The sequence below is a fragment of the Tamandua tetradactyla genome, chromosome 4 (assembly GCF_023851605.1).
Source record: "Tamandua tetradactyla isolate mTamTet1 chromosome 4, mTamTet1.pri, whole genome shotgun sequence".
Lineage (NCBI taxonomy): Eukaryota > Metazoa > Chordata > Mammalia > Pilosa > Myrmecophagidae > Tamandua > Tamandua tetradactyla.
The window spans coordinates 41,264,293-41,279,081 of record NC_135330.1 but is presented as its reverse complement, the minus strand read 5'-3'; the positions used below and the strand labels follow the sequence as shown (position 1 = coordinate 41,279,081).

Genomic DNA, 14,789 nt, shown 5'->3' with positions numbered 1-14,789 from the left:
GGTAATCATATTAAGAGCCTCTTAAAATCCCTTCCAAGTGTATGACTATATGGCTTTCCTTTTTATAATGTTCTGTGGTACAGTCACAAGTTTAATGCATGACCAAAAATATTCAAATGTTATTGTTATAGCATGTTACACTGATGAACATTACTAGATGTGTCATTTACCTTGGACCAGGTGATAGAAGGTTTGGGAATTCCACTTGCTTTGCATGGTAAGGTTATGGGAACACCTTCAATTGTACTAAGTATCTGCTGGCCATGCTGAATAGTTGGCAGAACTGAAAAAAAATAGATTTCAAAATCTGAGCACCTGTTCTTCTATTTAGTCTCATATGTTGAAAGTCAGAAAGATATAAAACTATAAAAAATGTCACATTTTCTAATAGAAATGTAGGGTAATTTGTAAGGGAGTGTGCTAAACAAAGTAAAAACAATAGTTATGATCTCAAAAACAAGGTGACCTTCCTAACAAAAATGAGAGGAAAGAAGAAAATTCATTTTTCCCTGGAAATCCAAGAAAGAATTGCTCTCTAAGAGCCACACCTTTAACACATATCTTTGGTCAGTGTCCATTCCTCATTAATTACAGCAAGCTAACTCAGGCCTATCTCCAGAGAAATGGGCTGCCCAATCACCACATTAAATATCTACCTATACACATGAACCAGTTAGCCAGCTACTAAATTTAGCCTAGAAAAAACGATTTGTTTTCTTAAAAGGTAATTCAAACAGTTAAAAACTGAAAGGCTTAGGCGTTAACATTTAAAATACTAAATACAGGATTCTAAGTCAATATTTTTCAGTTAGAAAACATCTGAAAAATTAATATTACATAAGTAGAAGCAAAAGGAAAAGGGAGAATGTTAAACACTCCATTCTGGGTATATTTCATTAGTTAGAACCAATTCACTCACAAAAGTTATCTATACTCAATGTTTTCAAAATAATGATTTTGATGAAAAGATTCCCCATATAGAAAGGTTCCTAAAACAGTACAAGTAACACTATAAAAGCCCAACTAAAACCAGTCCATTGTCTTTACTTTCCCAAAAATATGAGGTTAGGACTGGTCCACCAAGCTCAATTACTCATTATGTCCCTTGTCTTAGGTCAGATTTCTTCAAAGTTATCATAGATGTTCTGGAGTGGAAGTTTGTCTGACTAAAAGACCAAAGATCTCATTTATACTACATGCTCATATTTTCCTATAGCTGGGTTTACCCTTTAGATAATTTCTTCTTAAAGAATTGACAGAAAATTCCCAGGCCTAGACAAGAATGACAGACTATTGTGTAATGAAGACATTCGATCTTTAGAATTGTCATGGAATAATAATCCTTCAACTATGCTGTCAAATTGGGGCAAAATAGAATAAGTCATTTTCTTATATGTTTATTGAGTTTGACAGTAATAAATGAAAGGGGCAAATTTGGATAAGAGTTCTGAAATCTGATGACAGTTGGGTACGGAAGAGCAATTTCTTTCCAGGTTGTCACTCTACATAAATCAATATTACAATTGAACTGCTTTAGTTGTCATTTTAATTTGCATATTTATTTGCATTCATTCATTTATTTCAGAAATGATTGAGAGCCTTTAATCAGCATTCTTAAATGTGGAAAGGCAGAGTGATGCAAGAATGGCAATGCTAATTAACATCTATGCAGAGGTATCAAGAAGTTATGATGCTGCATCACATACAACTCAAAAACAAATTTGCCAGCTAAATGGCTGTTTGGTTTAGTTCATGCCAAATAGTTGGGCATTTTTTACTTATTGACTAAATCAGCTGCTCATTTTGAACAAATATGAATTACCAAAGAATACTGTGGAATGACCTTTTAACTCATAATTGTAAAGATTTCTTGCATCATAATACAGCACATCATGGAAGGCATAAATAACTTGGTTTGCCTGTCTTCACCTCACTCCAGTCATCTGGCAGATGTCATAACTAATCACGTCAATTTTCCTAAGTATAAATTTGGCTCCAGAATTTTTCTCAACAAAGTATTTCAGGCAGGCTCTAGAAGTCAAATAGAGATGACATGAGGACTTTCCTACACTAGATTCTTAAATCAGTCCATAACCATCCTCCAGGAAATCTTTGGACTACTATTCTTTAAAAGTAGCTAGATATAACAATATCCACATGTGGAATCATGTAATTACTCCTTTAGGCTATAACTAAATCAGTGTTGTTTTGGTATTTCTTCCAGCATGCCTCATGTGAGCTGATGGATATTTGTTATAACGTCGAGCGAGGTGGAAGAAACTGTTTAAATGAGAAAAAGACGTGAAAAAGGAGGATGGCCTGAATCCACTGACATTTCTGACAGAACAAACAAAATCTGAAAATTACTAAACTAAGTGATTCCCTGATTCATGTCATAAATAAGGTCTGAATTAAAAACTAAGAATAAGGGTTATACGTTATTTTATCCTCTAAGATATTCATCCCTATAGACAAAGGTGTTTTTCAATAGTACACTTTAAAAAATAAAAACAATGTTGGAAATTGCTTAAAGGAAATATACAAATAAGTTATGATAATTTCCTGAACTATGAAGCTGTCATTTATTTATTGAAATATAAAAAAATCGTAACTGACAATCATGAATGGAAAAAATTGTTTCCAGACTTTTTTGTGACCCTTAAATTGTTTAACAGCTAAAAGGATAATTTGGTCAACAGGAGATGACCTTTAGAAATATTTATGTCATTTCTAGCTGAGACACAATGGAGTCATTACATTACTAAGGTCATGATTATCTCACAATCCAAAAGATAACGTCAATTTGGTATAATAAGTTCAGCCTGCCTGGAACTAAAATGTATTTTTAAACATAATTATCTGAGAGCACAGTTCACTTTGATCACTTGAGAAGCCATTCACAAAACCCCTTGGTCAGATTCAACTGGTGACTGCCAATGTCTTTCTGTGTATATAGAAAAGAAAAATCTGGAAACATGATTAACAATGTAGATATTGTTCAAAAATATAAGGCTTTTGGTAAAAATAAAATTAGGAGAGTTATACTTCTTATAATTAAAGCATCAGAGTTATTTGTTTTAAATATATTTTCCAGGCTTTGAGTACAGTTGGACACTATTATAAAAGGCATTTCTCTTACCATGCACAGCCACAGTGACAGTTTTGTTACTGGTTCCAGCAATGTTAGTGGCCACACAGGTATATTTCCCTCCATCCTGGAGGCTGGCTCTCTCAATATGGAGACTCCCATCATTGCGCACAGTGATGTAAGGATTTTGTACCAACTTGGAAAACAAAAGTCATTTTTAACTTAAACATGCAAGGATTTTCCTGAGCCAATACAGGATTTGCTTTTTATTTTTTCAACTGGATTATTAAATGTCTTATACAATAACAACATATTTTAATACCCTTAAGGGAAGTGATGAGCAAAAGATGTTCTGAAAAATGGTATCAATTGTATTTAATCCTGATATACCTCAAAAGTTTATACTGATTAACACTTATCAAAGAGTTATGTGCCTGCTGGGAAAATGAAAGAAATAGGCATGCTACTTGTATTTTCATCCTGTATTTTTTTGTCAGCACGCAAGATGAAAATTCCACTGGTAATTTTTACTTCTGGTTTAAACTCTTCTTCTCCATGAAGACCTTATTACCACTAGCAAACTATTTCATATTCTATTTTGGCACAGAGGAAGTCAGTCAAGCCAAGAGAGAGTGACCTCATCTCAATGCCCCACTAGAAATACTAGAGGACAATATATAATACAGGAACTGTGTCAGGGAGGCTGGCAGTATTTTCAGTTAAGAACAGTCACCTCTAGTTCTGTACCATTTATGCACATTGTTCCATCATGGGATCCTGCAGCACTCAAACAGTATCATCCTATGTTATAAGGGCATTTATTACTGAATGGGTTAACACTAATTTTTCTCAAGTTTTAATTCTAATATCTATAATTTTACATCTTCTTCCATGGGGTCGACTTATCTTTAATAAGTACTTCAAAAACAGGGTGAGTCTAAAAGACTTTATCATGAAAGTAAAATGACAACCTACACAATAGGAGAAAAACAGGTGGAAACCACATATTTGATAAAGGATTAATATGCAGAATATATAAAGAAATCCTTTAACTTAACAACAAAAAAGGCAAACAACCCAATTAAAAAATGGGAAAAATGCTTGCACAGACATCTCACCAAAGAAGAGCTACCAATGGCCAGGGAGCACATGAAAAGATAGTAAAAATCATTAGCTATCAGAGAAGTGTAAATCAAAATCAAATCAAGATACTATTTCACACCCATTAGAATGGCTGCTATTAAAAAAAAAGAAGAAGAAGAAGAAGTAGTGTTGGAGAGGATGTGAAGAAATAGGAACACTCACTCATTGCTGGTGGCAATATGAAATGGTGCAGAAACCGTGTACAACAGTTTGGCAGTTCCTCAGAATGCTAAGTATAGAACGACCATATAACTCAGCAATCCCATTACAAGGTAGATGCCCAAAAGAACTGAAAGCAGAGACTTGAACAGATATTTGCACACTGATGTTCACAGTGGCATTATTCACAATTGCCAAAAGATGGAAGCAACCGAAGTGTCCATCAACCAATGAATGGATACAAAAAATGTGACAAAATGGAACATTATTTCGTCATAAAGAAGGAATGAAGTCCTGACACATGCAACGACATAGATGAGCCTTAAAGACATCATTTGGAGTGGAATAAGCCAGACATAGAAGGACAAATATTATTTTGATCTCACTGATTTGAAACAATTAGAATAAGCAAGCTCATAGAGTCAGGAGTTAGAAAAGGTCAGGATAAGGAAAGGGAAGTCAAGGCTTAAAATGAACAGGGTTCCTATCTGGAATGATGGAAATATCTTGATAATGGTTAGTAGTGATTGATTTGAATGCATTTCACAGCACCGAAATACATATCTGAAGATGACTAAAAAGAGAAATGTTAGATTGCATTTACGGTAACAGAATGAATTTTTTTTCAAAGTCCATGGAACAGCACTACACAGACAGTGAACCCTTAGTTAAACCATGAACATCAATTAATAACACAATTATAAAAAGATGTTTCAAACCAATGAAAGGTGTTGGTAGTGGGTTGCTATAGGGGAATCCTGTATTTTGTATATGATTGCTCCGTAAACCCACAAATTCTCTAATAAAAAAAGAAAAGAAACAATGCGATTAAGAAAAAAAGAAAAGAGTGAGTCACATACTTTGGGTAAACAGGGAATATACACCAAACTAGATTGAAATTTATGGCCATCAATAGTATGTTTGCAGAAAAATTTCATAGGAATTTAGGAACATTTAGGAAAATGTTCATATCCTTTCACAATCAAAACTTATACACTGAAAATCTGTGCTATAGTATACACAAAAAATTTGATACGATATAGATCCCCATTTTAAAGTAGCTAATGAGAAAAATATAATGGCTGAAGTTAATAATAAAGAGAAATATGTAAAATGGAATTTTATGGGGCTATTAACATTTCATAATGTCCTACAAGAATGGTATAAAAATATTTAAATACTATTAAAGTGGGTTAATATCTGCTTCAGTTTTTACATATTCCTAAGTGAGCTTATTAGTAACATTGAATTTAATGTGAAATTGTGAAAATTATGCCATTACTTCCATTTTATTAATCCTCAAATAATACTAACTGTGTAAATATGTTAATAGTGTTACACTTTGGTATTAGCCTTGGCACACTCACAAAATATATTTTTGTATATTTATTAAATATGCACATGATAAATATGAACATTTATTTTAAATGGTTGGAATACATTACCTCCTGCTCCAGAAAATTTAGAATCAAATGCATGTATTTTAAACGTTCTTACCGTGGCAGAGTTCTTGATCCACTGACGTTCTGGAATGGGATTTCCAGCCAATAGGGTACAAGGCAGAATAAGCTGTTGTCCTTCAATTACATTAGCCACTGAAGGGCTGATTCCAATAAGTGGAGCAACTAAGTTAGAGAAAGCACAGGTACTTTATTTCACCCAAAAAGAAAGGCAAACTTTTTATAGGCCAAGACAACTATTACTAAAAATGTTATGAAAATTTTATTTGTCAAAAACAAAAATTTTAAACATAAATGGGTATGAATTTTAAGGGAGAAATAAAGGACCCCTATAAGCAAAGGAAATGGCAAGAGAGCAGGTAATAGTGGACCCTTCAAGAGAGTAGGAGAGAATAAATCTGCTGCAGCAGTAAGATCAGGCAAAGCCAGAAACATCAAACCAAGAGATGTGAAATGTCTTCAGTTGATAAATGAAGAACGACTGAAAGCATTTAAATAGAAAGGGTGACTCATCAGAACCAGGCTTTTGGAAATAGTCATTTTAAAAGAGTGTGAATATGAAGAAAAAAAAAAGTGTGAATATGGATAAACTTTGAAGACATAATTTTGAATGAAATAAGACAGACACAAAAGGATCCCGTGATCTCATTTAGATGAAATAATTAGCTTATGAAATTGCATAGATTCAGAAATTAGAATACAGATAACCAGGAGCAGGGCTGGGAGTGTGAAGTGGGGAGTTATTGCTTAATCAGTACAGAGTTTCTGTTAGGGGTGATGGAAAAGTTTGAATAATAGAAGGTGGTAATGATAACACAATATTGTGAATGTGATTCAAACCACTTAATCGTATTCTTAAAGAGGTTAAAATAGGAAACTTTGTGTTGTATATAAGCTACTAGAATAAAGATTTAAAAACAAGCAAACACACAACTATACAACACAAAGAGTGAACCCTAAATTAAACTATTAACTACAGACTATAGTTAAAATACAAATATAACAATATTGGATCATCAGTTTAACAAAGTACCAAACTAACACAAAAAGTTAATAATAGGGAAAACAGTGTGTGTGAAGTTTTAATTGAGAAGTTAGGACTTAAGGGATGATTATGGTTGCTGACTCATTGTATAGATACTCCTTTTTTAAGTTTCTGATATATTTAAGTACCCAAAGGGAAATACCTGAAATTCTGAAATGTAATCCAGCTGCTTTGTTCTCTGATAATGATTGTATAGCCTTTATCTTGTGCCCTTGTGTTTGTAAAAGCCTTGTGATTAATCTTTACTTGAAATCATTTACCCAGGTTTCTTACTTCAGAGTCTTATGATCACTAAAGACAGCTCCTAATGTTTATTAATGAAGGGTCTTGGGTCAGCCCAGAAGGAACTCACCCGAATTCCAAAGTTATCTTGATAACTGAAGCTCGAGCTAACCAAAATAGGCCCGCCTGACATGCACAGTAGCTTAGATTTTTACTTATAAATGACCTAAACCTCATTATAATACTAAAAATCATGCCCATTATTTTATTAAGGCCACTATTTTCCTACATACATTTTGTGACTAAACACATAATCAACCTGCACATGGTCAATAATTTATATCACCACTAATTACATCATCTAGAGCCACTGTGCTCATTATCCTAAAACCTACCCAGCTTTTAAATAAACTATAAAACTATCAGAATTAATGCTGTGCGGGGTGACAGGTTTTTAGGCCAATAGGCTGTCTGATCTCCTGCTTTGCGACTGGCAATAAGCTCTCCATTTGAAACTTGACATCTAGGAATTGGTCATTTGAGCACATCAGACAAAGAATCCATTGCTTTTGATCAGTGTTAAGGTAGGGAGTATGTAGGAATCTGTATTTTCTGCATAATTTTTCTATAAATCTGCAAATGCTCTAATACAAATATAAATGAAAAAAAGTTTTAAAAAAGTGTGAATAGGACCCACTGGAGAACAGAATAACTGGAAGTGCTGGGATCATATAATATAATAGCTCAAAGATTCTCTTAGGTGGAATGATAAATAGGTATTCTAAAATACATTTCTATAGAAATCAATTAATCAGTTTATCATTGAAGAAAAATCCATAAGAGATTTTTTTTTTTTTTTTTTTTTTTTTTTTTTTTTTTAAAGACAGAGAGAGAGAAGGAAGGAAGGATAGAAGGAAGGAAGGAAGGAAGAAAGGGAAACATTTTTAAACATTTTCTTGTTTTATTGTATTCTGTTTCTCCGTTTTTGTTACATGGGCTGGGGCCGGGAATCGAACCGAGGTCCTCCGGCATAGCAGGCAAGCACTTTGCCCGCTGAGCCACCGCGGCCCGCCCACCATAAGAGATTTTATTTGAATAAATTCAAATTTATACAGATAATAAATTTAAATTTATGTAGAGATGCAGGTAGAAAATTTCATAGAAGGGTACTAAGGAGAAATATGCACAGCTAGATTTAAAAATCACATTACAAAAAAAAAATCACATTACATGTTAAAGTAATTTAAACAATGTAGTAGTAGTGCAGAAACAATAAAATTCAAATTAATAGACGTAGCAATATAAACATAGCCTATGATCAAGTGAACATTTTGATCAGTGGGAAGAGAATAGATTATTCAATAAAAGATACTGAAACGAAAAACTCACCACTTTGGGAATAAAGGATATATATATATATATATATATATACATACTTCACATTATGACACAAAAGTAATTCCAAAATGGACTAAAATTATAACTTAAAAAGGTACCCAGAAAAACAATTCCTCCATCCTAAATATATTAGAATATAAATGTTTATATTCAGACTTTATCAATATGTTTAAATTGATCTTCATTTCTTCAAATGGAAAATGAAGAGCTGGGATCAGATAACCCCTATGGTTGTTTCAAGTTGTAACATTCTGTGAACTGTGAAATGGAGTAGGGAAGGGAATGCTAGTCTAGTGATTACGTATTTATCTAGTTTTTTTTTTTTTAAGTGGCACAGGCAAGAAATGGTGAAGTAAAAGAAGTCTGATTATTTTGAATAGTGTGGAGTATAAACACTTAATTGATCTTACCAAGTCCTGTCACTGTTACTGTTGTCTGGGACTGGATCTTTCCAAACTGATTTTCAGCTTCACAAATATAGGTTCCCTTATCGTTCGCCCATAAGTCTAAAACGAAGAAAAGATTTATGCATCCAACATCATCTATGGGGCATTAACTATGTGCTAGGCACAGTGATGAGATGTGAAGATGGAAAATATGGTACATGCCTTCTAGTAGTTTCCATTCTAGGGGAGAAGACTTACACAGGAACCAATAATTACCCCATGATATCAAATGCCATGATATTATGAGTTTCAAACCATGAGCTCTGGAAGCACACATAGGAGTGACTAATTGCAAGTTGATAAATCAGGGAAGAATTCACATAGGAGGCGATATATGAGCTATACCGTGAAGAGCAAGTAGACTAGAGGAAGGACAGCCCAGACCTAATGAGCTACAAATGCAAAAGCATGACTTAAAAAATCATGGTCTCTCCAAAGAACGGAAAGCTGCAACACCAATGGATGCTGCACTACCACCCTAGGGGCATTCTGCAAGTTTGGGGGAGACGGGTTTTTAGTTGGCACAGTGATTGGGGGATTTAACTGGCATTTAGAATCTACTGGCAAAAAACAGGGATCCAATGCATAATTATCCCAAGTTCAGGAGGACTTTTGAAGTCCCTGCTAGAAATTTATGGATTTGATAATCTGTTAAATATATGATAATTTTATGAGCTTAGAATCTAATTGTGTGTAAATAGAGGAATGAACAGTAGAAGAATGATGTGTCATTTTAGAATATGGCATCACCAACTTGGAATTCTTGAGTCATCAATCCCATACTCCTTTAATAGTCTTCACTTGAGCTGCTGAATTCATGGTGATGCTAAATAAAAGTGTATCATATGGTGTAGAAATTGTTAGAGTAGTTACGTATTGAAATACATACATTTTACTAGAAAATCATTTTCCTTTATGTTCCTTTGTATAACATTTTGGGCATTAAATTAATTTTTTATTATGTAAGTGGCTCATATACACAAGAATTTCTTTTCTGGATGATAAAAAGAATATTGCGAAGGGTGGGCCACGGTGGCTCAGCAGGCAGAGTTCTCGCCTGCCATGCCGGAGACCTGGGTTTGATTCCTGGTGCTTGCCCATGAAAAAAAAAAAAAAAGATTTTGTGAAATAATTTGTTATAACAAGAGGATGTTGGAGTCAATTGGGATGACAACTGCTGGTTTATAAGCTTTGTGTGTGTAATCGGGGGACTGAAATTGAAGAGGAAGGCTGGTGCCCAAGGAGCGTGGTTTTCTCTGGCTAGCAATACAGGAGGCAAGAAAAGACTTTAAATATGGGAACTATTATATTCTTTGCAAATACCTTGACTACAATAAACACAGTTTAATTTATTGATAAGACTATGACAAAGATAAATGCAGCTTTCCATTATGCAGAATTGCATCTGGTAAACTTAGGCAGTGCCCATTTTAAACACCTGACTAATAAGTTAAACATATTAGTCAGGAAATCACCTAATAAGTTAAACATAATTTCTAATCAAGGTATTTTCAATATTGTCAAGTCTTGGACTGATTTGCACAGAAATGCAAAATACTACTGGGAACAGAGTTTCTAATTACTAGTTTTCTTCTAGATAATTATTGATTTAGGCAACTGGGCAACTAATGCTCAATATATATTGTCCTCTGTCATTCTTCTTTTACTTTCATCTTCTCTAATTGAATAGTTTTTAGGTCTCATTTTCTTTCTCCCTCAAGGCTGATTCTCATCACCACCTGTACAACTGTGAGTTTCCCCATTTGTCCCTTGCGGTAATCTTTCCACCTATTTGCAGAAGAATCAGTCTGAAACCTCACTATCACATGCATTTTCCTTCCCAGGAAGGCTGGGGAACTCTCTATGTTCTACTTTATCAACTGTATTTCTTCATCTTGATAGTTTTGGTCCTCCACATTCAAATCCTATTTGTTGAGTGCTTTCCAGTAGGTATCACTTTTGGCAATCCACTCAGGTTGTGGATTACAAAAGACTGAGTGAGGGACTCCATAATTGACTTCTGTCTTTAGTGCCTAGCACTTGTAACTAAGACAGTTGAATTTTATTTGGAAGTTTAAGTGGCTAATGTACATTTAATTTTGCCAATAGACATAGAAATTACTGATTGAAGACTTTTTATAAAATACTTCAAAAATCCAATCACTTTTTAAAAAAACCATAAATCATCCAAATATTCCTCTCCTCATGCTACCATGCATGGACAGGCACCGGGAATCAACCCAGGTCTTTGGCATGGCAGGTGAGAATTCTGCCACTGACACCATCGCACTGCCCCATCCAAATATTTTTAACATTATTGCTAAAGTAAAAAATATTTTCAAATATCTGAATGCTAAATAGCTAAAAAATTAAATTTTTAGATAACTGAGTACTTGACTTTTGGGGGAATCTTCTGCTTCAGGGGATACAGGTATGAATCAAGGAGTTTCCATAGGGTACCCATTGTGACATTATGTAACAGAAAAAAAGTAAAATGAATTTACTACTGAAAAACAAGAATTAAAATTAATGTACTACACAAGTAAACACTTCACCTTTCTATACAACAGTTGGTAAAAGATTCGGTAATGTGAGTACTTATCTACCTACAAGCCCAAGTGACTCTACTTACAATAAGAAATTGATATATGAAGAAATCCTATTGCTTCATAAGCCTTTTTGACAGCTAATGACTTACCTTTGAATAAAATTTAGCCAGTTTGTGGCATTTTTAAATATACAAGTTCAGTACTACATTAAGTGAAATGCAGCAAACATAAAATACGTTGGCAAAATTAATTTGCTATTTTAAATATAACCATGACTAGGTATAAAACATGGATGTATAATGCATATATACATATTCATATAAAATATATTTCCTTTAACCTACTTAAAATAAAGAGGGCTCCTGTCCTTAGCTGGCTGATGGAGCTAACTGAAAAGGGTCTTGAGAAAATCGGCATGTTGTCTAATCTTCGCCATTTGACCCGTGGTTCTGGATAACCCTGAACATAGCAGGGTATTGTCACATTTGAGCCAATTTCCATAGACACGTCGGTAGGTTCTTGTATGAAAACAGGAGGTGCTGGAAGATATTTTGAAAACATAGGTCATTGGTAGAATATTGAATAAAAATTTCATTATTAAGCTGTCAACAGGTTGAATTTGAACCAAATCATTGTTCACATATAATAAATTTATCCTTTAAGTATTCTTGTCTGATGTAGAAATAGCAGATATTCCTTCTTTATTTTATATAGAAGTATTTACCTCTATAGAGATTAAACTATTTCCTTAAAGTCATAGAGAACGAGAAGCCTGAGAATTTAAATCAAGACTACTTTTAATAAAGGAAATGTTTCATTTTAGGAATTGTTTTCCATTTGAGTTTCTGTCATACTGCTTAAAAATTTAGACTTTCTTATAATAAGATGGCCTTGAAGTGAAATATTTTTGACACTTTTCAAAACTTTACTCCCTGTGCTGGTTTGAAATTGTTATGTGCCCCAGAAATGTCATGTTTTCTTTACTAATCCCATCTTGTGGAAGAAGACTTATTACTCAGAGCCAAAACTTTGACTGGAATGTTTTCATGGAGATGAGACCCACCCAGTGTGGCTTTCTGATTAGATGGAGATGTGACTCTGCCCATTCAAGTCGGGTCTTGATTAGTTTACTAAAGTCCTTTAAAAGGAAAAATATTTGGAGAAAATTCAGGCGCAGATACAGACATTTGGAAATGTTTGGAAATGCAGAAGTCCCAGGAGGCATGGTTGCTTCAGAGCTGACAGAGATACAGACATTTGAAGATGCTTGGAGTGCCAATAGAGAGAGCAGATGCATAGACACAGACATTTGCAGATGCAGAGCCAGCAGATGTCACCATGTATCTTCCCATGAGAGATGCTAAGCAAGCCAGAACCCAGAGTTGGTCCCAGAAGAGCTAAGTGAAGGCCCACGGTTGCTTAGAGACAAAACCTAACAAATGGCATCAGAAGCTGGAAGCAATAGAACTAAGAATAAGGACCAGCACATAGAAGCCATGTGCCTTCCCATGTGACAGACATTGCCCTTACTTGAGTCAAGGCATTTTTTTTTGGATGCCTTAGTTTGGACATTTTTATGGCCCTAGAACTACAAACTTGTGACTTAATAAACCTCCATTATAAAAGTCAACCCATTTCTGATAGATTGCATTAAGAAACCAGAACACTGAATATTTAAGATCAACTTGCTGAATATTTAAGATGAACTTAATTTATATCAGAGTTCATTCTTCAATACATCACTGTATAACAAGCTTACAGTATTTAATCCTAAATTGTATCCCTTTTCTGTACCATATTTTTTCTTCTCATATCCTTCATACTTTCAAGTTACAGAAATTTATATTGAGATGTGATGATTAAACTAAAGCAATAATGTGATATTTGTTAAGGAGAAAATAAGTCTTTAATATCATAGAGTTAAGAAATTATCCAGAAATTATAAAATTATAGATAAGGTGGCTATGGATATTCACATAATTCAGGCAACCACAGAAAGCAGAAAGAATTAGAAATATATTAGTGACACACTGTGGGCAGCACAGGAATACAATAATTGTGAGGAAGCCATCAGCAGGTTCAAACAAAAGAGACTATCAATATGTCCCAGCTAACTTGTTAGTAATGATGTTTTAGGTATCATATATATATAGTGTACTTTCTACATATATTAAATAAGTATGCTATATACTATAGATTCTATATGCTATCTACAACACACTATATACACTTTACTATAGATATATGCACATATGCTCTAAGTGTAGATATCAAAGGGCTTCTCCTTGGTAAAGTCAAGATTAAATGTTGATTAGAAATTACAACAGTTATCACTTAAACAGCCAACTACTATGTTAAATGTTTTACATTAATTATCTCATGTAACCTTTACAATATCCCTCTGAGGTAGATAGTATTATTACAGATTTTACAGATGAAGAAATAAAGACACAATTTGTTAAATGTCACATGGTGCTGAATAGTGGAGCTAGGGTTCAAAAGTAGGTCAATCTGACTCCTGAGCCACAGCTTTTCACCATTTTACGAATTTCACCTTTGCTGTGGTTTCTTACAATTGCCCACAGTCATGCTGTTGACCAGGCTAATAAAAATGAATGCAGAAATCGCTTCTTTCTTTTTCATGGGAATTCCGGCTTGGAGGCACAGCTTTCTGAAGAGCAGTGAGCCTGGATTCCCAAACCTCCTCTTACTTTGCAGCTGCATCTTCCACTATTTCTCTACACAAATCCCGACTCTGGCCAACCCAACCCCTCAATCTTCTCCAAACAAGAATTGACCTTCCCCTTATCAGTGCCTGCATTACCATTATCCTGTCAAATGCAATGTCTAGATCTCCAACTGTTGAAATACTGATAATTCTTTAATTCAGTTTAAAAGGCCTTCATCCATGGTTTCTTTTTTACCTTACCAGAAGGACATGATTTCTCACTCTAGACACGGATGACCATTGCCTCATGTAGTTTATTATTATAAGCTATTTTTCCTGCTAAATTATAAATTCCTACTAAATTAGGAATTTATATATTTATATAAATTATAAACTTATAAATTTATAAAAATTATATTTATTTTCCTACTAAAATATTCATTTATAAAGTTTATATTTGCAGCTATATTTTTATCCTTAAGAGCAACTTGCATAGTTCTTTGTGTATTATATCTGATCTCTACATATTTGTGAATGAATTATTGAATCAGTATTAAAACACTTCAACAATAATCCAGCCTGTGTATGTCTGTCTGTAAGTGTATATGATG

General features: G+C 33.9%; 1 protein-coding gene across 4 annotated transcripts in view; it reads right to left on the bottom strand.

Moving 5' to 3' along the window:
* HMCN1 (hemicentin 1) overlaps positions 1–14,789 on the bottom strand; it is a 531,301-nt gene that overhangs the window by 235,412 nt on the left and 281,100 nt on the right. For all 4 annotated transcript variants that reach the window (XM_077157239.1, XM_077157240.1, XM_077157242.1 and 1 more), the window contains 5 exons: positions 11,855–12,049; positions 8,926–9,021; positions 5,888–6,015; positions 3,140–3,284; positions 171–283 (listed from right to left, as the gene is read on the bottom strand). In XM_077157239.1, the coding sequence (XP_077013354.1) occupies positions 171–283; positions 3,140–3,284; positions 5,888–6,015; positions 8,926–9,021; positions 11,855–12,049 (677 nt within the window). The remainder of the gene's footprint in view (positions 1–170; positions 284–3,139; positions 3,285–5,887; positions 6,016–8,925; positions 9,022–11,854; positions 12,050–14,789) is intronic.